Genomic DNA, 24,002 nt, shown 5'->3' with positions numbered 1-24,002 from the left:
TTCCCTGACTCACCTGTTGGAATCTTTTACCTTAGCTTGATATCCACAGTAGCCCTGCGACAGGCAGGGCTGGCTTCATCACACTGTTTTCTAGAGATGGCTGACAGCCCCCAGGGAATCTGGGTGGCTTTCTCATGGCATATCTGTGGACATGGCTGAGGCCTGCCTGCCTGAAAGCCTAGGGCCCCGTCCACACCGCTAGTCGCTCCCCAGGCCCTGTTGGCGGGCTGCCCTTTGGGGTGATCACCGAGCAGCATCTGTTGTCTGTTTTCCTGGTGCTCAGCCCTTTGCCCCTGACATTTGTGTCTATGACCTCAAGACAGTCTGTACCTCTGTCAGTGAAGGATGTGAAGTGGATGGCTTTATTCTGACCTCAGATCATGTGATTCCATCCTTCCAGGGCACAGAGAGACCACCAGCAGAGTCATGGACCGGTCTGCTGAAGGAGGAGACCCCTGAGGTCAGTGAAGGCCAGAGAGGGACAGCAGAGCCCCATTCCCACAGCAGCCAACAGTCTCCAGAGGGCCTTCCCCACACGGTCCCAGCAGGACCTCACTGTGCTCCCTGAGCACGCCAGCATTCTGCCCATCTCCCAGATGGGGAGACCCGTGCAGAAGCACGTTGCCCAAGGTTACGAGTGGAAGCCAGACCTCACCCAGGCCTGCTGATTCCAGTCCCTTGTTACGTTTCCATTTTCTGACAAGATAACACAGAAAAGGATCTCAGTATCCTAAATAAATAAATGTATATCTACACCTATCTAGGTCAGTTAGGCCAACCTCAGCAAAGATGGCCCCAGGAAATATGGTCGTGAATTAATAAAACACCTGGGAACGTCTTTGTTAGATTGTGCACAAGTCTATGCTGTGTCCTCAGAATACAGAGGTGACCAAGTCAGACCAGAGTAGCCCCTGGCCTCAGGGAGCTTTCAGACAAGATTCGGGTATATACGAGTAAAGCCGTATGTAACCAAGGTGACTTCAGAGAGAGGTGGCAATACAAGGTGCTAATGGGTGAGAGAGCGACAGGGTATAGGATGGTGGCTACCTCCCACAGGGGGATCCAAGGAGGCCCCTTGGAAGGTGTCCCATTTAGGCTGAGCCCTGCCCAGTAAGAAGGAACCAGCCAACAAAGGAACAGCGTTCCAAGTGGAAGGAACAGGGGAAAAGCTTCCAAGTGGGAACGAGCCTGGCCTGTTCCAGGAGTGGGAGAGTCGTGGAGGAGAAGAGGACAGGGGAAGATAAGGGGTGGACAGTAGGGAATTGGAGAGAACGCTCATGAAACAGAGTGCCGGGCAGGACAGCACCCCAGAGCAACATAGTGGGTTTCTTTTGGCATCGCTCCTACTTTTTCTATTACTTCCCAGTCATCTTAAACCATTGCCAGCCAATATTTCTGACAGGTTTGCCACTTTGCCCACCCTGCGGTCCAGGATTTCTGGATGACCTGACCCCTGATTCACAGAGATTCCAATGACTACAATTATTTGCAGATAAAGATCAGAGCACATTTCTAGTTTAAATGATAAATGGAAAAGGAAGGGTAAAAGGCTTGGAGGATTAAAAATGAAAGGGTCTAATGTTACTGGCCTTCTCCATGGAGTCCCATTACTTTGTAGCAAACAGAACAGAGATTCACTGGAGGAGGGGAAAGGTTTTGATGAGAGAAATTTTTCAATGGCTCATTGAAGCAGACCGTTTCCTGGGACCCCCCAGATCATAAGAAACTGAGATCCCACCTTTTTTGCAAAGATGTGAGGGGATTCTAGATCTAATCAGCCCCAGGTAGTCGCTTTCACCCTCATTCCTGTTCCCAGTTTCCCGCAACAAGACTGATGGCCTGCGAAGTGTGTCCCTTTGACCGTGGCTCTGCTGTGTCTTGGGCCAGGAGGGTCGCCTCGGACATCTGTTTAATAAGCGTTTCCATCCTCCCTCAGCCGCCCTCCATCACCGTGGCAACGAGCACAGCGACCAGCTCGCAGGAGCAGTCCAGGGCAGCAGGGGGAGCCAGAGCCGTCAGTGAAGCCATCGACGGGATCGGCCTTCTGGGGAGCAGGTACTTATCGAGGCAGCTTCAAAACAAAAACGGCAACCCGTAGCCATCCAGCCAAGAGCATCTTATTAACTGAGGTTTTTCTTTGCATTTTGATTCCAGACCATTTAAAACTGCTCCCTTAGACTGCATCCCCCCTCACCCTCCCTCCAACCCAAAAGCCTGAAATTGACTTGATTTCTTTCAGACACATGTCTCTTGGCTTGTTCAGTTCCGTTCAGCCCATGTAAAACTTCAGTCTCCTCAAAGGTTTCCACGGAAGCAGCCCACGCGGCAGACGGTGACCCAAGGCAGTGTCCTCTGAACCTTCTTTTCTCTATTCAGAGTTTGTTCAAATGCAGCATTCTCTTCCATTCACACATAGCATCAGTGATTGGCACTGTCAAGTTTTATTATCAAAATAAAGGCTTTCCTGTAGTCATCAGGCAACACTGATCTTCAGAAAGATGCACCATGCCGAGCCAATAGCTTCAAGCACACATTTGAGCCCCACCGTGCTCCCCGGCCGCTGTGCAGAGCTGGGCGCGTGGTAGTCTGTGCAGCGCCCATGCCTGGCTGAGCGGTGAGAGCAGCTGAAATCCAGCCTGCACAGTGGTCGCTAAGCTGAGGCTCTGGCCTGAGGCTGCATCAGCCCCGAAAGGCATGGGGGCTTTTTCTCTGCACAAAGGAGGAATTTCCTGGCCAATCTATGTACTCTCCAGATCTATGTCCATCCAGAGGGTGTTTGCCTTTGATAATTTGTAGAAAAACTCTGAATAGGCTAAAGGCAGTGCTAGCCACTCCTCCAGGAGTCTGCAGACCCCAGATTGGAAACCATGCTGTGGACCACTGTGGCCATGAATAAGAACTTGAAGTTTCCTCCGCGAGTGAAAGGGCTGGGCCATGAGGATATGTTACATCAGATACAGATACAGGATATGTTACCAGCAGCACACACATCACCAAATGCTTCTTTCTTCATCATCAAGATCCTTTGTGCTTCAGGGTCTTGGGAGTTCTCAGCCTTAAACAGCACAAGTAGGGTGTGTTTGCAGACAGCTCTCTGCTAGGTTTGGAATGCTGTGTCCTCAGAAACTAGAGATGCAAGGCAGGTCACTAGATCAGGAGCTGGCAAACTTTTTCAGTAAAGGGCCAGATAGCAAATACTTCAGGCTTTTCACTTTTTGTTTGTTTGTTTGTTTTAACAACGCTTTAACAATGTAAAAACCATTCTTAGCTTGCAGGCCACACAGAAACAGGCTGCGGGCTGCATTTGACCTGCAGGCTGTATGTACTGTGTAGACACCCGCTCTAGAATCTTACAGCCTAGCAGTCAGCTTAAGGAGATCATCTGGCCATCTGGCCCCAAGCAATTTCTCTTACTTGGCCCTTCTTTCATCGCTAATTGTACAATTATTTATAAAGGGAGAAAACCAGCTGGTGTGCGCCTTTGATCTGTCTGCGGGGGTGTGAGTATTTTCGTCTCAAATTGTGACTTCTCTCTGAAATAGAAAAGTAAGCCTGGTACCCTTGATGCAAACTTTCCCTATTGTGTATCGTTACTATCGATACCTGTTTGCTAAAACAAAATCAATTTCAGACACCAGCAGAAGGTTCTGAAAGTCCTCCAGGCCATCGAAAGTGACTCCACCCAACCCAGCCAGGTTGTTTCACCCGCTGAGGAGCAAGTTCTGGACCCAGAGGTGAGAACCTTGACTTACGAGGGTTTCTGAAGGCATTCATGTCTTGCCTGAAGGCTGAGGGAGGAAGGGCCCCTCAGTACAATCATTTCTGTTTGGTGGGAGCTGCTCTGACTGGTAAACTTAGCATCTTTCTGCCCCAGTCTCCATCCCCCCTCCTCCCCAGCACATAGACATCCATGTAATGGAGCGTGAAGTTTCAGAAGACAGAAGCCTGTCCACACAAGAGGAAATATAAATAGCTTGTAAGCCCATACAGAAATATCCAGCATCACTTGTAATCAAGAAGTACAAATTAGAGCAACCTCAACATCCCATTTGATGTTAACAGATCTCAGTTAACAAATGATTTTTGATGATAACCTCTAGCACCGGCAAGGTTACAGTAAAACTGGCAGTCTTACCCTGCTGGCAGCAATAGAAATGGGTGGAAAGCTTTTGAAAAGCCGAAAGGCTCTTAGGAAGAGCCTTAGAAATACTTATGTCTTCCAGCCTGACAATCCCACTTCCTTACCCTGAAGAAATCACTCAACAGAAATAAAAAACTATAGGCGCAAAAATGTCTATTGCACAATTATTGGAAGTAGGGAAAGGTGAGAGAAAAAACCACTGAAATAACATAAATGTCTCACAGTAGTAGAGTTAATCAGGAGAGTATGATACGTCAGCACAATGCAGTCGTGTAAAAGGATGGAAATTTTCATTATGGAGGTTATGCAGATAGAAAATGTTAAGGATATAAAGCTAGCTGCAAAAAGTGATGTTCATCTTCATCGAGTCCGATATGACTGTAGCGACCAGGCAAGGATATGGCTGTGAGCGGGTCGACGGAGCTGAGACACGAACGGTGAAAGGGCAAGGTAGCATCAGGGTGGAGGGATAGCGGATGATGCGTTTCTCTTTTGGGTCAAAAGGTGTGTGTCCAGCACATCCTCTCATCTCTTCCTCTACCCAAGCCTTTCTTATAACTGTTTGGTTCATCGGTCACCCATCTTGTGATTGGCCAATGGGGACTTAACAGGAAGCCCTCCCAAAGTCACACGTAAAGCTCATATGAAAGCAGAAAGAGCCCTGCTCCAGCCCAGACTGGAGTTCTGGCTTGGGGTCTGGCATCATCATTTAGAGGTCGTGTGACCTTACATAAGCCTCTTAGGCTGTCTGGTCCTGGGGGTGTGTGACTGTCAAACTGGGTAAGTAATCCACAGCCCGCGGGGCCACTGTGCAGCTGGCAGAGGAAAGGTCTGTAAGGGCAGATGGCTCGGTGCCTGGCACAAGGCAAGGAGGAATCAGGAAATATGCCGTCTAAAAAAATCTAGGGAGGGCTTCCCTGGTGGCGCCGTGGTTGGGAGTCCGCCTGCCGATGCAGGGGGCGCGGGTTCGTGCCCCGGTCCGGGGGGATCCCACATGCCGCGGAGCGGCTGGGCCCGTGAGCCATGGCTGCTGAGCCTGCGCGTCCGGAGCCTGTGGTCCACAACGGTAGAGGCCACAACAGTGAGAGGCCCGCGTACCGCAAAAAAAAAAAAAAAAAAAAAAAAGAGAAGAAAAACGACACATTTCTTTGTAATGAATGCCGTAGTCAGGATCAAGCAGGGCTTGATCCAGAAGCTCACGCTGTGTCTGTACCGTGTCAGCTGCATCCTGAGCCTCACCCCCACCTCAGTGCCCAGTCCCAGCTCTGCGCTTTCCCTGTGATCCCTCAATAGCTAGAGTGATTCCCACCTCTTGCCCTTATACCCTCAGACTCCACAGTCAGGAGAAAAGAGCAGTTTCTCCACACACAGATCTGAAACTGGGTCACGTGCCCATCGCTGAGCCATTCCCTCCAGGTGGCCCGGGTGACAGGACACACTGATCAATTGGACCAGTTCATCTCCTCCTTGGGGTAGGAAAGTGTCCATCCCCCATACCTCATGGCTGAGAAAAGAGAAGGGGCAGCTTCACCAAAGGAAAAGCAGGAGGTCTTGTTGAGAGCGGGGCAGTGAACGCCAGGGACTGGAAGCTTGCCAGCCAGCATTTGCCTCAGACCCCTCGATCCTAAATCGAGCAGGGGTGGCCATCGGGTTGCAACGCTGACAAGTTGTGACACTTCCTTAGTGAATAGACCCTTCAGCTTCTTCACTTAGAAACTCCGCTGCAGGAATTTGCACACCTTAGATTGCACTGTGCGTGAGATCCAGCAGCCCCTCCTCGAGGCAGCTCGCCTCCCATCTGGCCTCCTCCCAACGGCCAACAACCACGGTGACCAGCGCCGCATCCTCATGCCTCCCACAGGGCGCACCTGGCAGTGGAACGCGCCTCCCAAGCACAAGTTCATTAACCTCCCGATCCCCGAGGCTTGAGCCGGGCCAGTTGAGTTTTATCACCATCCTGCCTGCCTGGGACTCAGGCCCAGGGTAGCAGAGGGCTTGGCCTGGGCCCACAAGGCCTCGCGGCAGAGAAGGAGGAAGCCGTGGGGTCTGCTGATAAACACAGCCCCTGCGTTCCTTCCGGGAGCTGACAGCTGACTTCCCTCCCTGCATGTCCCCATCCCATCACCTGACAATCAAGGCTCATCCAAACACACGCTGAGAGCACTAGCACGTCTCACTGGCTATTAATTAAAAAAATAAGTAGGGAACAGTTGCTGTTCATTTGCTCAGCTTCCTGCTCACAGAACCATTACGGTGTTAATTAAGAGAGGGCATGTGCGTGCGGGGAAGGTACCATTTTCTAAGCGGCTGATCTGTGGCGACCAGCACTGCAGTCGGAGCCCGAAGGGGCCTCGGGGAAGCCATTCCCCAGTGTGGCCACTGATTGATGGCATTCACGACCTCTCAGACCAGACAACCTACCCGCGAAGGAGGCAGGCATTAAAATCCAGGGAGGAGAGAAATGGGCGGAAATGGCCACTTAGAGAGTGCACGCAGGCCAGGACTGCTGACTGGGTCTTCTCCGGGTGCGTACCCCACTTAATCTCTGGGACAGGATTGTCAGATCTATGGTGTCATCTCCTGGTCCCCAGCCAGGCAGGGGGATGTCAACTGACTTGTCCAGGGTCCTGTGTTATCCACTGTGTTGGATAGGCCGTCTGCTAGGCTACCACAACCAAGTACCACAGACTGGGTGGATTAAACAGCAGAGACTTCTTTTCTCACGGTTCCGGAAGCGAATCCAAGATCCAGGTGTTGGCAGGCTGCGTTTCTCCAGCTTCTCACTGAGTCCCCACACGGCCTTTGCGTTGTGCCTGCCCATCCCTGGTGTCTCTCTAGGTGTCCAAATGTCCTCTTCTTGTAAGGACATCAGTCAGAATGGATTAGGCCCACCCTAACGGCCTCATTTCAACTTAATTACCTCTTTAAAGGCCCTGTCTCCAAACAGTCACCTTCTGAGCTACTAGGGTTTGGGCTTCAGTATCTGAATTTGTGTGTGGTGGACACAATTTTGCCCATAACACCAGCCCAATTCAGCAGAAGTTGTGACATGCCTATAGGACATGAACCCTAGGTAGTGGGTGAGAAAAGTACGTGTTCAGGCAGAATCTGATGCCTTTTAAGCATTCTTTGTTATTTGCAGACTCTTACAGAAGATACTAAGTGCCAGGGTTCATAGTAACTTTTTTTTTTTTTTTTTTTTTTTGCCCGTACTGCATGGCTTGCAGGATCTTAGTTCCCCGACCAGGGATCGAACCTGGGCCCCGGCAGTGAAATTGCCAAGGCCTAACCACTGGACCGCCAGGAAATTCCTCTAGTAACTATGTTTGAAACGCCTTAGAAACATGAGCTCATTTAATCTCCATGATAACTATCTGTAATGGGTGCTCTTCTTATCCTCATTGTACAGAGGGGGAAACCCGGCACTGAGCGATTAAATACCTTGTCATTTAGCGGTAGAGCTGGATTCCACCTGTTGTGTTTCCATCCTTTGGCATTACTTTTCTCCTCGCTAAGGACAAATCGGGACCGAAAGCAGAAGAGATCAAGGATGCCATCTACGTGACCATGGATATCCAGTCCAACTGGGGCAGCGCGTCGTGGGTGGGTCTCACGGAAGTGGAATTCTTCGACCGGAACAACATAAAGCTTTATGTGTCGCCTCACGATGTGGCTGTCCGGAACTCTGACACGCCCGGGGAGCCGGGCCACCTGGTCAGCAAGAACTTAGCTGTAAGTGGAGGCGGCCTTGTGTGAGTCTTGGCCGCATGTTTTGATGCATTTTTTCTGCCCACGATAAGGGTGTGGGTGCAGCAAGGGGAAGGATGATGTAATCGTCCACAGCCGTTCATTTGGGCAGGGTGGGGAGGAACCGGAGGGCAAGGTACAGGGAGGGGCCTCCAGCGGCACCCCCCGCCCTGAGCTCTTGCCCAGATCCCTGCTCTGTAGAGGGTTCTTATGGGGGGTGAGGGGCCAAAGAGGAGCTGGTTCACCCCCTTTATCTACATTGCAGTTTCCCATAGTAACCACCAAACACGGGACCTTGGGATGTCATTGAGGGCAACACCCATGTTTTGTAGATGAAGAAACTAAGGCTTGGACAAGGGCATTGACTTGGCCAAGGTCACACAGCTGGAAGGTCGGGGAGCGGGGAGGGGGGCGGTGCACATGCACCCCCTGCAGCCTGGCCCAGGGCCCACGCACCCTCTCAGGGTCCTGCTTCCCTGGGGCATGGAGTACGCACCCAGCAAACGTGGAACATCACTTTCTTTTAAATATCTGAAAGTTAAAAAAAGAAAAGCACTGACATTTTCTCTTCCTGCCGCTTGCAAGCTGGACACAGGAGACCAGACAGACCGCCCGGCACTGACATCTTTACGGTGCTAGTGCTTCTGCGTCAGTCACCGTGACCTCTGGGTGGGGCCTGAGATATGGGGAATAGAGGTTGCCTCTGGGCCACGGAACTGGCTGAGCAAGGGACAGGGGCAATAGGAAGACTTTCGCTTGGATGCTTTTTTGCATCTTTTAAATTTCCTGCGACGTACATGTATTTGCTATTCCAAAGAACAAATTATTAATTTTTTAAAGGTATTGAAAATGAAGACAATTGCCACATGTTCAGTTCTTGCTTTGTGCCGGCACCATGCTAAGTGTGTTGTGTGTATAATCTTATATAAACGAAACAGTGTACAGGCTGGAGAAGCAGAGAGGCCTGGGTTCAAAGCTTAATCACTTACAGCTTCATGATCGTGGGCAACTCACCTAACATCTACTTTGATTTCCTCGTCTGTAAAACGGGGAGAATAATGATACTTACGTTCATACGATGTTTTAAGGATCACATGTAAATATGATCCTCACTCTTCGAAAGGGCTTCAAAACATCATCTATTACTGCTTCCGTCGTTACGAGTCGTAGTAGCAGTAATGCCACTATGAAGTAAATATTATTGCCATTTAAAGGAAAAGAAGCAAGAGAGGAGGGCTTTGAAATCCCCAGCTCTAGAGACCCAGGTTCTGGTCTTGACTCTCTAGCCTTGGGCATCTTACCTGCCTTCTCTGAGAGTCATTTTTTTCTGCCCCCTGTAGAATGGGAGTGGAGGGCCTGGATAATTCGTATGATTCTTATTTTTCCAGCAAAAGAAACTGAGTCTGGCTCTCTTTAGCAGATTTTTGGAAAGAAATTCGTTGCAAGGCTTTTGAGTAGCTGGTGTGTTCACTGTCACCCAGGCCAAAAGAGGACAGGCCCCGTGAGCAACTTGGGGTTCTGGGTAGCGTCCCGGGATGCATGAATACCGAGAGTTTGGTCTTCCTTTTTTTGGGGGGGGGTGCAGTGTTTGTTGGTTGCTTGGTTGGTTAGTTGGTTTGTCATCTTGTCATTCTGCTGGAGATATCCAGTCCAGGAAAGGCAGGCTGATGGACCGACCTGGCCAGGAGGGCCAGGCACCTTGGTGCCAGTTCCACTAAGATGCCCCAAGTGGGGCAGGGAGGGACTTTTCCCTGAAGAAATTTGTGGTTGTTACTGAAAGAAAGGCAGGGTAGATGTGAGATAGCCAGGAAACACCGCCTGTCCGTAGGGTTGGACTGAGTGGTTTCTGAGCCCACTTAAAGATTAGCAGCTCTGGGACCTTGAGGGAAACGGGTCGTGGCCACTTGGACGCTCTGGCCTTGCGTTCCCCGCTCTGCTCCCTGCTTCAAGTCCGTAGGCTCCCGTGCGTGCTGCTGAGGCTTGGACCAGCCCTCGCTAAACCTCTCCCGTCCCCCTTGTGCGCAAAGCAGTGGCACTTTGGAAGCCTACTGTACAGAACAGAGCATACCAGGGGCGATAAAAAGCATCACGATTTAATGGGGACAAATTCTGATGATTGCTCTCCCCTTTTCTCTGTTTAGCAGAGGCTGATGAGCATTGCCATGGAGAGCAGTGAGGACTTTGGCCCAGGGTTTGGGTGGGTTTCGTTTTTTTTTTTTTTTTTTTAATTTTGGGCCCTGAGGCAGCTGTCTCACCCTGGGCTGCTAGATCTCTGGGCCCAGCTGTGGGGGGGCTGGATTCCCCCTGCTGCCCTGGCCTGGGGTCTCTCTGATAGTCGCCCTATGAACCACGCCTGGGGCCACCAGAACACACTGCCTCTCAGAGCCATTCAGTTTCACTGGGGTCTCGGGCATCCCTCACTGAAACCTCACATGAACCTCGGGATGACTTTCCGCATCTGATAAACGAGAAAACCGAGTCTCAGGGAGGATGAGTGACTCGTCCAGGCCACACTGCTGTGGAGTGGTGGGGCTCGGCCGAAAGCTGAGGAGAAGATACCTGAAAGCAGAGTCTGGGTTTGAAAGAGAAGTTGCTTCAGTGGAGGTGAATGTGGGGCCTGCGGGGGGCTGTATGAGTGCCCCGTGTTCAGTGCAAACCCTCCTTCCTGCCCTGCCCACCCCATCTCTCTCCTCGCCACCCCCAGGCCCATGGCTTCAAGTTGGCTCCAAATTTATATGCCCAGCCCTGCCTGCTTCCGAGTTCCTGACTTGAACGTCAGCTTCCGCTCAACACCTCAGACTTCAGAGACCTGAAACCTGAGTGTCGATTCCCAGGCCCACGCCCTCATCTCTTCCTCCTCCAGCTCAGTAAATGGCATCGCCATCCGCTCAGCTGCAAAGCCCACCACTTAAGAGCCTCCCTCGGCTGCCCCACGCCCCCTCCCCTTCCAACACATCAGGAAGTCCTATTGATTCCGCCTCCAACATGGAGCCTGGATCGGGCCCCTTCTCTCCATTTCCACTGGTTCTTCCCAAGTCTGATCAGCTGCCCCCTCTCACTGGAACTATTAAGTGGTCTCCTCTCTCACTCCTTTCTTCCATTCTTGCCCCCATCCACTCCATTTTCCACTCTGTATCCAAAGGGATCTTTAACAAATGTCAGCTTGCAGCCCTCCCCTGCTTAAAACCCCTGCCGTGACTTTCTGGGGAAAATTGGATGCCTCTCTGTGGCCCCGGAGGCTGTCTGTGAACCGACCTCCAGCTCCCTCTCTGCCTGCCTCACATACCAGGGCTCCCTTCTGCTCCCCTGACCTGCCAAGCTCGTTCTCACCTGTGGGTTCGACACTTGCCACCCCCTCTGCCCAGAGCATCCCTCCTCCAGATGTTCATGTGGCTCCTTCCTTTCTCGTCACTCAGATTTCAGCCCAGGTGTCACTTTCTCAGCAAGACCTTCCCGGACTCTACAAGCTGGAGGAGTCCTGTTCCCTCCCTATGCCAGTCTCTATCACATCAGCTTTGTTCATTTTTTTCAGACCACTTCCCACCATCAAAAGTGATTTTGTTCACTTGTTTCTGATCTGTCTCCTCCCACCAACCTGTACGTTCTTGTCCGTCCTATTCACACTATATCCCTAGCACATAGAGCAATACATTTTTGAACTTTTAAAAATAAATAATCATAGACTCACAGGAAATTGTTTTTAAAAAAACAGTGCAGGGCTTCCCTGGTGGCACAGTGGTTGAGAGTCCGCCTGCCGATGCAGGGGACACGGGTTCGTGCCCCGGTCCGGGAGGACCCCACATGCCGCGGAGCGGCTGGGCCCGTGAGCCATGGCCGCTGAGCCTGCGCGTCCGGAGCCTGTGCTCCTCAACGGGAGAGGCCACAACAGTGAGAGGCCTGCGTACCGGAAAAAAAAAAAAAAAAAGGTGCAGAAAAGAGAAGAACAATAGAGAAAGATCAACAAAGCCAAAAGTTGTTTTTTGGAAGAATCAACAAAATGAACAACCTTTAGCTAGACTGAGCAAGAAAAAATAAGGGGAAAATATTCAAATTACTAAAATCAGGAATGTAAAAGGGGGCACATCACTACCAAACTAATAGAAATAAAAAGGATTACAAGGGAATATTGTGAACAATTTTATGCCAACAAATTAGATATCCTAGATGAAATGGACAAATTCCTAGAAAGACACAAATTACCAAAACTGAATCAAGAAGAAATAGAAAATCTGAATAGACGTATAGCAAGAAAAGAGATTGAATTAGTAATCAATAAAAAACTTCCCACAAAGAAAAGCCTGGGACCAGATGGCTTCACTGGTGAATCTTACCAAATATTTAAAGAATTAGCACCAAGCCTTCACAAACTGTTCTAAAATACAGAAGAAGAGAGAACACTTCCCAGCTCATTCTCTGAGGCCAGTATTACCCTGATACCAAAACCAGAAAAAGCCATCACAAGAAAACTACAGACCAGCATCCCTTATGAATACAGATGTAAAAATCCTCAACAAAACATTAACAAATCAAATCTAGCAGTTTATAAAAAGATTTATATATCAAGACCTAGTGGAGTTTATTCCAGGAATGCAAAGTTGTTCAACGTGTGGAAATTAATCAACAGAATACAACATATTAATAGAATAAAGGAGGAAATAACCACATGATGTCTTAATAGACACAGAAAAGGCATTTGATAAAATTCAACATTCTTTCATGATAATACATCAACAAACCAAAATAGAAGGAAACATCCTCAGTCTGATAAAGGGCATCTATGAAAACCCACAGCTAACATCATACTGAATGGTGGAAGACTGAAAGTTTTCCCTCTAAGACCAGGAATGGGACAAGGACGCCTGCTTTCATCACTCCTATTCAGCATTGTACTGGAGATTCTACCCAAGGAAGTTAAGCTAGAAAATGAAATAAGAGGTTGGAAAGGAAGAAATAAACTATATTTGCAGGTGAAACGATCTTATATACAGAAAATCTTAAAGAATTCACAGAAGTTACTGGTAAAGCTAACATGGAGTTCAGCAAGCTTAGAGAATAAAAGATCAATATACAGAAATCAGTAGTATTCCTATACACTAGCAATGAACCATCCGAAAAGGAAATTAAGAAAATGTCCATTTATAATAGTTTGATGCCATTTAAGAATAAAATACTTAAGAATAGACTTCACCAAATAAGTGAAAGACTTGCACACTGAAAAGTACAAAATATTGTTGACAGAAATTAAAGAAGACCTAAATGATGAAAGCTGAAAAGATATATGTGTTCATGGATTGGAAGACTTAATACCACTGATATGGCAGTGCTCCCAAATTATCTACAGATTCAATGTAATCCTACTGCCTTTTTTGTGGAAATTGACAAGCTGGTTCTAAAGTGTATAATGGAAGCTCAAAGAACCCAGAAGAGCCAAAACAATGTTGGAAAAGGACAAAGTTGGAGGACTCCAACGTTGAGTGAGTCCAGTTTCAAAACTTACTACCAAACCACAGTAATTACGACTGTGTGGTTCTGGCCTAAGGACAGACATATAGATCAATGGAATGGAATTGAGAGTCCAGAAATAGATTCATACATCTATAGTCAATTGATTTTTAACAAGGACGCCAATACCATTTGATGAGGAAAGAATAGTTTCTTTTCAACAGATGGTATTGGAACAACTGGATTTCCACATGCAAAAGAATGAAATTGGACTTCTACACACCATTTACAAAAACTAACTCAATGGGTCAAATACCTTGAGACTTTTATAGTGTTGAGGCTATAAAACTCTTAGAAGAAAACATAGATGTAAATCTTCATAGCCTGGAATTTTTCAATGGAGTTTTAGATATGACATCCAAAGCATAAACAACAAAAGAAAAAAATAGGTAAATCAGGCCTCATCAAAATTTTTAAACAAACGAAAATTTTTAAACATTTTTGCTTCAAAGAACATTATCAAGAAAGTAAAAAGATAACCTACAAAAAAGGAGAAAATATTTGCAAATCGTGTATGTGATAAGGGTCTTGTATCCAGAATATATGAAGAAAAGGACTCAGACTCAACAACAAAAAGACAAACAACCCAGTGAAAATATGGCTAAGATACTCCGAATAGACATTTCTCCAGAGATGATCTACAAATGGCCAACAAGCACATGAAAAGATGCTCAGCATCATTAGCCATTAGGGAAATGCTAATTAAAACCATAAGGACATACACTTCATAACCGTTAGGATGTTATAGTTTCTTTAAAAAAAGAAAACAGAAATAACAAGTATTGGTGAACAGCATATGGAAAAATTGGAATCATTATACGTTGCTCGTGGGAATGTAAAAATAAAATGATATGGCCATTGTGCAAAATAGTCTGGCAGTTCCTTAAAAAGTTAAATGTAGGGCTTCCCTGGTGGTGCAGTGGTTGAGAGTCCGCCTGCCGATGCAGGGGACACGGGTTCGTGCCCTGGTCCGGGAGGATCCCACATGCCGCCGAGTGGCTGGGCCCGTGAGCCATGGCCGCTGAGCCTGCGCGTCCGGAGCCTGTGCTCCGCGAGGGGAGAGGCCACAGCAGTGAGAGGCCCGCGTACCGCAAAAAAAAAAAAAAAAAAGGAGTTAAGTACTGATACATGCTACAACATGGATAAACTTGAAAGCATTATGCTGAATGACGGACGTCAGACATAGGGATCATATATTGTATGACAGCATTTATATGAAATGTCCAGAATGAGTGAATCCATAGAGACAGAAAGTAGACTAGAGGTTGCCAGGGACTGGGGGAATGGGGAGTGACTGCTAAAGGGTTTCTTTTGGGGGTGATAAAAATATGCTAGGAAAAGATAGTGGTGATGGTTGCAGCACCTTGTGACTATACTGAAATAATCACTGACTCGTACACTTTAAAGTGGTGATTTTATGTATGTGAATTATATCTCAGTTTTTAAAAAAGTATAGAGAGGTCCCATGTGCCTTTGCCCAGCTTCCCCCAATGGTAACATCCTACATGACCATAGTACATTATCAAAACTAGGAAAGTGACATTGGTATAATGTGCAGACCTTCATACACGTGTGTGTGTGTGTGTGTGTGTGTGTGTGTGTAAGTTCTTTTCAGTTTTTGTTTTGTTTTGGGGTTTTTTTTTGCGGTATGCGGGGCTGTCACTGTTGTGGCCTCTCCCGTTGCGGAGCACAGGTTCTGGACACGCAGGCTCAGCGGCCATGGCTCACGGGCCCAGCCGCTCCGCGGCATGTGGGATCCTCCCGGACCGGGGCACGAACCCGTGTCCCCTGCATCGGCAGGCGGACTCTCAACCACTGCGCCACCAGGGAAGTCCAGTTCTTTTCAGTTTTGTCACATGTAGATTTGTGGAACCACCACCACATCAAGATGCAGAACAGCTCCATCACCTCAAAGGAATTCCCTCATGCGACCCTTTATAGCCACCCCTCCCCACACCTGTCCCTAACCCAGACAGCCACCAACCTATTCTCTATACTTTTTGTCCTTTCAAGAATGCTATATACATGGAATCATACTATATGTAACCTTTTTGAGACTGACCTTTTCCCACTCAGTATAATGCCCTTGACATCTAACCAAATTTTTGTATCAGGAGTTTGTTCCTTTTTAAGGCGATAACTTATTAACTCGGGGCTACTTCTGAGAGCAGTCCAGCATCTCCCTGGGGGTGTGTGGATCTGTGTTAGCTTAAAGCTGGAGAAAGCACCTATGTTAGGAGTTAGAAAGTTACCTCCTGAGAGAGGCCTTCTTCTCTGACCATCTATTCTAAACTAGTCCTTCCATTGGCCATTAATAATTCTCTCATATTTTCTTCATTGAATTTATTCCCCCACCCCCAGCCCCACTTGATTTTTTTTTTTTTCTTGGCTGTGTTACTTGTTTGCCTCCCCTCCTGGCACAGAGCTGGGATCTGCTGGGCCAGGCGCCCCCCGCACTCAGTATTTGTTGAGCAGGTGGGTAGCAGATGCCATTGGCGCCTCCCGCAGGCCCTTCCCACCTTGGTCCCTGCTGGCTGCTCTTCCCACTGCCAGCACACACATTTCTCCGATGGAGGATCTGTTTTCTGGCCTCCAGGGCCCGCTTTGCCTCCCCTGTAGCAGGCCCAAACTGGTGGGGAACTGAGCCCCCAGGAGCAGCCCTGAACCTACACTGATGGGAACTGGGGTGTGGATACCCCAGCTCCCTTGTCCCGGAAGTGGAGTCACCCTGAGGTGTGTTCCACACTGGCTCCCAGGTTCCCTGGTGGCGTGGAGCTCACAGGTGTGCCTAGCCTGGTAACACACTCTTTATGGAATGCCTCTCCCCCTCTCATTTCCCCACCCTCCAGCTGGTATTTCCTTCACTGTCTAAATCAACTCCGTAACACTTGCCTTGCCTCAGGGTCTTCTCCTGGGGCAATCCAAACCAACACAGAATGAATGAATGAATGAATGAATGAAAAACCTAGGTTTAAATCCTCACTCCATCACTTGGGCAAACCACACCTTTTCTGGACTCTGGTCTTCCTTCGGTGACACGGGTGTTACTGCAGTACTCACTTTCCAGGGCTTGGAGAGAACCCAGTGAGATAACGGCGGTGCCCAGGTGCCCTGATTCTTGGTCTGCCATCTTGATTACCACCTGCGATGGGCAGGTGCAGCAGACACTCTCCTGCTGGCCTGGCACCTGGAGGTTTGCCCAGCGTGCCTTGGGTCAGCCCCCGGCAGCTTCCCGGCAGCCTTCCTCTCGGGGACTCTGTCTGTGGAAAGGAAACATCAGAAGGCCCAGTTGCTAATGAGGCCCAGATTTACCCACAGGTTAATGTTCTCCGACTTTGAACACCACGACTCCCACTTAGCCCTCCCGTTATCCCTCCCGCTGACGGAAATGTGATAGGAAATCAATTACAGTCCCCTTGCTTGTGTCTAAGGGTCAGCCTTCAGTCTCTGCCCTTGTCAAGCAGCCTCAGCGACCCATTTTAGGCTCCAGTGAAGAGAAGGAATGAGACTCCCCTGCTGGATTTGAGATGTGCTATCTTTGACCCCTCGCAGCTGCCCAGAGCACTAAAAGTTCTCGCAGAGCTTGAGAAACTTGCCAGAATAAGTCAGAACCCCTTGAACTCATCTCTCCCCCTTAACAAAGCAGCCTCCTCCCTCCTGAAAGGCACCATTGTCACTGGGACAAGCCACCTCTGTCCTCCGCGCAGCTGGAGCCTGAGCCTCACGTCTGCTGGGGGCCAGCAGACCCCAGAGGCAGGCACGGTCCTGGGGATGGGAGCCCATGGAGACACTCGCAAATACGGGGCGATGCTCCTTTTAGATAAAAGGAGCAACTTCAGCCAGTGTCAGAGATACAGGCTGCTTATTGGCAGATGGGACTTGGACTGTTCGGCCCCTAAGCAAGGACCCTGAACTGATGCCTGCAGGGGCTGGGCAGAAGCATAACCAGGGAGGCGAGGTGGGTGTAGAACAGTAGGGAATGGTGAGGACTGGGGCACCGGAGAGCACCCGCCCTGGCCGCCAGAGCAGTGCTCTCAGCTCCAGCCAACGGCTGTCAGGGACCCCGTGTTGCCACGTCTCCTAAGTCTGTAGACAAGCCAGACATCTAGCTCTGAGGGGGAGGGGATATCTTCCACCTTAAAGTCTTGGCAACGAATTTGCCTTTAAAAAAAAACAAAACACTTTCATGAGCTAGACAGAATAGCTCTGCCGGCCGGAACAGTTCAGTCTCTAAAGTGTCAGCGAGGGGACAGGTATTAGGGGGCACATTTCACTTATCTGCTCATTTCTTCATTCAACGATTGTTCAAAAAATTCAGTTTAAAGGTGTTTTTGTCATTGACCAGGTGCCAAGGAACTGTGCTGAACGCTAAGGGTTCTGGAATGAATTAGAAGAGCTCGCAGCTGAGTGTGCGTGTGTGTGTGTGTGCGCGTGCATGCGTGTGTTAGTGGGGGGTGACATAGACATGAAGACAGGTACTTGTGGGACACTGGGTAATTGTAACCTCAGGTGTTGCAAGGAGCCGTGGGCACCTGGAGAAGGGAGTGATTGTGTCAAGGGAAGGGGTGACAGTGGGGGAGACAGCACATCTGAGCTGAAGTTCCCAGGGGGAGAAGGGCAGGAGAGTACTGCACTCAGAGGCCCAGCCTGTGCAAAGGCACAGAGGCCGAGCCAGCATGGACATATTTGGGAACAACTGTGCGTTTTGTCCAGACAGAGAGCAGAAGAGGTACCCAAAGAGACAAGAGAGGAGGTGACCAGGGCTGAGAAAAGTCCCCCGATTTCACTTTTTCCCATCTGCATCCCAAGCACTCATGATACGAAATTTCGTTGGTGCAAATGAAACTGACAGCAAGGCTCCCCTTCTCCTCTGCCTCTTTGGCCTTGAGAATGGCCTTGGCAGCCTCGCTGGCAGGCGGAAACTGCACACAGGGGTCCCAAGGCTTGGAAACCCTGAAAGGGAACAGAATAAATCCTGAGGCTCAGTGCCATGGCCCCGTCCCAACAAACGCCTGAGCCAGTGTCTTTCTTTTCTATTTTTAAAATTTTTAAAATTCTACAGGGTTTTACAAAAGAAAATCAAAGGCTCTGTTTGCCAGGTTAATCAAATAGCTCAAGTCATGGCTCTTTTCCCGTCCTTCTCCTCCAGTCTCTCTCCCCAGCAAAGCCGATTAGGTTGATTAAAATAAAGCCCGCTGCATTTTAAATTTGGTCTGGGTGGCAGGGGCAGAGGGGCCCACGTGACAGCTTTGTGCCGGGGACGAGGGTCAGTAGCCTGCTCCAAAATGCGGTCCAGATGCGGTGAGATCTAAGACCCCACCCAGGATGAAGTAGAGAAGGTGGGTGGCTTCCCACCCTCATCCTCCCCTGGTTTCCATAGTCACTGCCCGCTTACTTTGGGGTAAGGCAGAATTGTGCTAACAATAACAACTTCCTTCTCTTGCTGGCGTTTCAGGGCAAGAAAGACCCTTCCTTGTGGACGTGCCCCTTCCACCCGCCGCTCCAGCTCTCTTTTGTTATCCGCAACACGAGACAGCTGCGTGACTTCGGTCTGACCAAGATCAAGGTTTGGAATTACTGCACGGCTGACGGCGTAAGTAACAGGCTCCGGTTCCTGGCTGGGCATTTGCCTGATGGAAGCACTTGGTGCTTTCCCGTAGCCTGATTCCCGAAGTTGCAAACTGGGCACCACGAGGCCCCGTTGCCCTTCCTCCTGGGTGTAGCAAGCGCCTGCTGGGGGATTTCACTTGGCGTTGTCAGAGCCCCCAGGAGCAGAGCCTCCGCTGAAGGTTTGGGAAGTAGAATCAGGTCACCTTTCGGGGGAACTGAAGAAATATGAACCGAGGCGCAGTTTTAACAGATAAGGAAACAGACACACAGAGAGGTTACGTAAAGTGGCCCAAGGCACACAGCCAGTGAGCATCAGAGTGAGAATTTGAATCCCTGCAGTCAGACTCCAGGCCCATTGGCTTAGCCAGCGCTTCTCCAACCGTATCCGCAACAACTTGCCTGGGATCTTGGTAAAAAGCGGGTTCTAATCCAGAGGGTCTAGGGCAGGGCCCGAGATTCTGCACGTCTAACCAGCTCTCACATGTACCAGTGATCCCGGTGTGTGCACCCCACTCTAAACAGCCAGGCCCTTAACCTCTGTGCTCTTCAGCCCCTCTGGTTTCAGAACCCCTCCCCTCCTTCCCACCCTCATACCACTACCCAGGCCCTCATCCTTGCTTTCTTCTCCGGGCTGTTTTTCACATGTTCATATGCATTTATTCCTCCATTCAACCTTGATTAGTGAGCACATCCTAGGTACCATCAGGCTTCATGATCGATTCTGAGCGCACTGATGTAAAGACACAGTCCATGCCTTGGAGGTACTCCTTATCTAAAAGCTGGCAGACAAGTAAATGTGGACGTGTGAGGCAGTGTGATGAAGGCCTTGATAAAGCTGAACCCCAAGAGCCACGGGTTTCAAACAGAAGCCCCAGGGACTCAGCAGGGAACGCAGTTAGCAAGGAGGGACAGGACTCCCGCAGCCTCTCTCGGTTTCCCCTCTTATGATAGAAAAGGGAGCAAAACTTGTTCTACTTTCCTTTCTAATCTGCTATAAGGGAAGCAGTAGTACAAGCGAGATGATAAATGGCAACCAATCCTCGGCCTCAATATTGTTAGAGAGACGCTAGGGCCTGGTGGGGAGCGTGGCAGACTGGCAAGCGCATGGCCCAGGTAGAGGGCAGGGCACTTTTCAGCTTTAACTAATGACTGATGTGGAGCAATGCCAGCCAGTGCTGCTAGACCTTCTGAACGTTCCCAGAGAGCTGGGAGTCTGGATTTTGAGATGAGCTATTCTGTTTGCAAACGTCAGAAGGTAATTTCACTTCTTTTGAAGCCACCATGCAGTTCAAACCAAACTCATCTTTGGGCTGGAGCTAGCCATTCCCAGTCTGCGGTTGCTGGAGCCTGGAGGAGGGAGCCCGCCTCAGGCTGGGAGAGGTCAGGGAAGGTGCTTTAAAGAGCGCGTACCTGAGCTCTAGTGGAAAGAGAAGCCCTGAGCCAGACAGAAAAGGGAAAGACTCTCTAGGGGGAGGGAGCTTCGCGGGCGAAGGCGTGGAGGTGTGGAAGAGTACAGCCTCCTAATCGCTCTCCCTGACCCCGGGCCCAAGCCTCCAGTCTGTCTCCAGTAGCCACTGCGAGGTCTGATCACGACTCTACTGTTTCAAGCCCTCAAAGGCTCCCCTTGATGCAGAGAATGCAGGACAGAGGGCCCCTAATCCCTGTGCGTCAAGCCTGCCTCTCTCTTGGCACCCGCCCCTTGACCAGGCCACCCTCCAGAGTGCCAGCTGCTCGTGGCTCTCCACCGCCCTCCCTGGTAGGCGCACCTTTAGTCCCTGGCCCCTCCCATCTCGCTCAACTCAGAATGCTTGCCTCTGCCTTGTATTCCTGGGAAACCCAGACGTCCCTTTCTCCAGGATGCTCGCCTGACCCCCTGACCCTTGTGCACTTCTGGACCTCATGAACTGGTTCTATCGCCCCTGTACCAGGATGGGCACTTGTCCCCCCATCACACTGTGGGCCTCTTGGGAGCAGGGCCTGAGTCATCTCCACCACTGCTCTGTTCCAAGTAGAAATACATGGTTGTCGAATGAATGAATGCGTTCATTCCCCCAAGAGCCCATAAGCAATTGTCTCATCCTTCTTGAGATCCACATGAGAGACTGAGAGTAGGAGGGGCTAGGATGCTTGCCCAAGGTCATAGCGCAGGTTAGAGGCCAGCTGGGGCTCAATCAGGAGACTCCGTGCCCGCTCCCACCTTGTCGTCCTTCCCTCCTGTACCTCTTCTGGCTGGTTCTTCGCTCACCCACTCACCCAGCCGTCCCTCCAGCTCCCGAATAACCATCTGCTAGGCTCTGGGGATCTGGAGGCTAACATGGCAGACGCGGTTCCAGCCGGCTCTGTTCACACACTATGCTGCCCCAGAGAAGTAACAAAAAGCTTTCTCTGATTTCTCTGTTTTGATTTTTTTTTTTCAAACAAATGCCTAAAGTTTAAATTTGAGAAAAAGTCCAAACTATTGGAACAAATGAGAAAGTTCCTGTGGGCGTGTCAGCCTCCCCTGCCCGGGATGTGCGCAGGGGCTGTCCTCTAGGCCCCGGATGCAGCCCCGGCCCCCATGTAGCTGCGGCGCGTTCCCAGCATCTAGGGCTGGGTCCTCTCCTTCTCCAGTTCACCCGGCACTTCCTGGCAGGCGGTCACCAGTATATTCTGGACTGGTTAATGAAACGGCGCTGGCTGCCCAAGCCCGTGCCCTGTAGCTCAACTATATCGCTCAGGCCAAGAAAAGCAGATTTTATGTGCTATATTACAAAGAGGATAAGCTTCGTCCCTTTTGGCTGAGGCCCGCCTTTCTTCTTTAACCTGCACTCGGCCTTCCCTGTGTGCTGAGAACAGAAAAGGAGCAGGACACCTGGGCGTCGTTGCTGTTGTGGGCGCTTTGGGGAGCAGCCGGCTGCGGGGATTAGAGACTTGAGGTGTTTCTACACAGAGGAGTGTGTGGAGGACCGCAGTCCCCGGCAGGGCCACCACTTATGTAACGCACACCTATCTGTTGACAGAATTTTCCGGGGACAGAAAACACAAACAAATGCAGCTGCAGGTTGGTTTCATTTAATATTCTCCAGAGAATGCTGTTACCATGTGTTTTAGAGGAGATAAAATGAGAGTTTATAGGAAATACAGCTCAGCCCAGCAGACACGGCTTGTTAAGACAGTGTTTTGTGTCTGGGAATTCAAGGAAGCAAAGTTCAGTGTGAGGCGCTGATCCAACCAAGGCTTATTTAGAGCATAAGAAAAGAAGGTGCTAGAAGAAAAGGAGTCTCTTATTGGAAAATCTGCTGCCCGTTTAATCCTCGGGCTAACTTGGATGGGTTCCTTCCCCCTCGTTAGGTGATGTGGTAAGCGTGAACCGGCCCGGAGGAGAGGACTTCCGGGCAGGGTAAGGACACGGAGGCTAGCATCCGTCCACGCAGGCACACAGGGTGGCCCGCAGATGTGGGTACTCATCACAGCTGCTGTTTACCCAATGCTGCATGCATCAGGCAGGCGTGAAGCCCCCACTGAGCGCTCCATAAACATTTGATGCCTGAACAAATAACTGAACAAATGAATCATCTCAATTAACCTCCCAACCACCCTACAAGGTGGATGTGGTCGGGCCCCACGTTGTAGATAAAGAAGCTGGGGCTCAGGATAAAAAGCTCCTGCGGGACAGATAGCTGCGTCTGTTTTGCCAGCTCTGCTTGGAAATGGCTGCCTGGAGGGCTGTCTTGGGAAGGATTTAGAACTTTCCTTCTGGTTCATCCAGGAAAGGGTGTGTGATGGATCCGCGATGCCTGTCTCGGGCTCAGGAGGAGGACGCGATAATATGTTTGTCACATTTTGTGATGTTTCCCCAGATTAAATGACTGGCCCAGCTAGTGAGGAGTCAGGGACCGAGGTGGGAAGGGAACATGGGGGCTGTGGGTTTCCCTGCGGTTTTTCTTGACATTGCTTCCCCTGCAGAGCGACATCTGCTAGGAGAAAGGAATCAATGGTCTCCCTCCTCTAGGATGTAATAACCCATCCAAAAAGTGGGCTTTCAGCTGCTCGCCACGGTCCATCTGTTTTCGTTTATAATAAGCACATTCATCATCTACGTGGCACCATTCCATCACCATTTTCACCTGCAGCATCACCATGCAGATGCCACCTCCAGCCTGGTCACAACAGCAAGTGAGGCAGGACCCAGTGATATATTTTATGCATGGAAATGGTGCTCACTAAGTAGTTTTTGAATTAATTAATTAATTAATGTTAGATTTCCCCAATGGTGTATTTCTCTTCTTTTTTTTAACTTTTTATTTTATATTGGAGTGTAGTTGATTAACAACGTTGTGATAGTTTCAGGTATAGAGCAAAGCGATTCAGTTATACATATACATATAACTATTCTTTTTCAAATTCTTTTCCCATTTAGGTTGTTATGTAATATTGAGCAGAGTTCCCTGTGCTCTACAGCAGGTCCCTGTTGGTTATCCATTTTAAAAATCCATTTTAAAAAACATTTTAAAAAACAGTGTGTACATGTCAATCCCAAACTCCAGTGGTGTATTTCTGTGACTTGCCATGGTGATCCAGGCCAGGACTGCCCAATAGAACTTCTGATGATATTAACACGCTCTATCTGCCCTGTCTAGGGCAGAAGCCACTAGCCCCAGGCGGCCACTGAGAACTTGAATTGTGGCTCCTGTAACTGAGAGACTGCGTTTTACAATTTATTTCATTTTAATATGAATGTAATTGTCCACATGTGGCTGGTGACGACATATCGGACCATAAGGGTCTTGGTGCTCAGGGAGCCATGTTGAACGAATAGACAAGGTCCTGTTCATACAGCCCTGTCCCTTCTCATGAGGAAGGGACAAAAAAAAAAAGGGCACAAGTGAATAGTGTCATTTCAGGTAATGCTAAGTGTTCTGAAGACGATAGAATCAGGCAACGGGAGAGAGGCAGGAGGAGAAAGAGGCAGGGCTGCTCCGGACAGGTGATCAAAGGCCTTCCCCAACCTGGATGTGAAGAA

At 49.5% G+C, this 24,002-nt stretch overlaps 1 protein-coding gene across 1 annotated transcript in view; it reads left to right on the top strand.

The window, feature by feature from the left end:
• Positions 1-24,002, top strand: part of KATNIP (katanin interacting protein) — a 198,349-nt gene that overhangs the window by 118,826 nt on the left and 55,521 nt on the right. Inside the window, exons 10-14 of the mRNA XM_082856530.1 lie at positions 401-460; positions 1,937-2,055; positions 3,632-3,734; positions 7,658-7,873; positions 18,846-18,983. Of these exons, the coding sequence (XP_082712656.1) occupies positions 401-460; positions 1,937-2,055; positions 3,632-3,734; positions 7,658-7,873; positions 18,846-18,983 (636 nt within the window). The remainder of the gene's footprint in view (positions 1-400; positions 461-1,936; positions 2,056-3,631; positions 3,735-7,657; positions 7,874-18,845; positions 18,984-24,002) is intronic.

Source organism: Leucopleurus acutus, assembly GCF_964270905.1.
Source record: "Leucopleurus acutus genome assembly, chromosome: 16".
Taxonomy (NCBI): domain Eukaryota; kingdom Metazoa; phylum Chordata; class Mammalia; order Artiodactyla; family Delphinidae; genus Leucopleurus; species Leucopleurus acutus.
The sequence above is the reverse complement of the archived record's forward strand: the minus strand, read 5'-3'. Positions and strand labels throughout refer to the sequence as shown.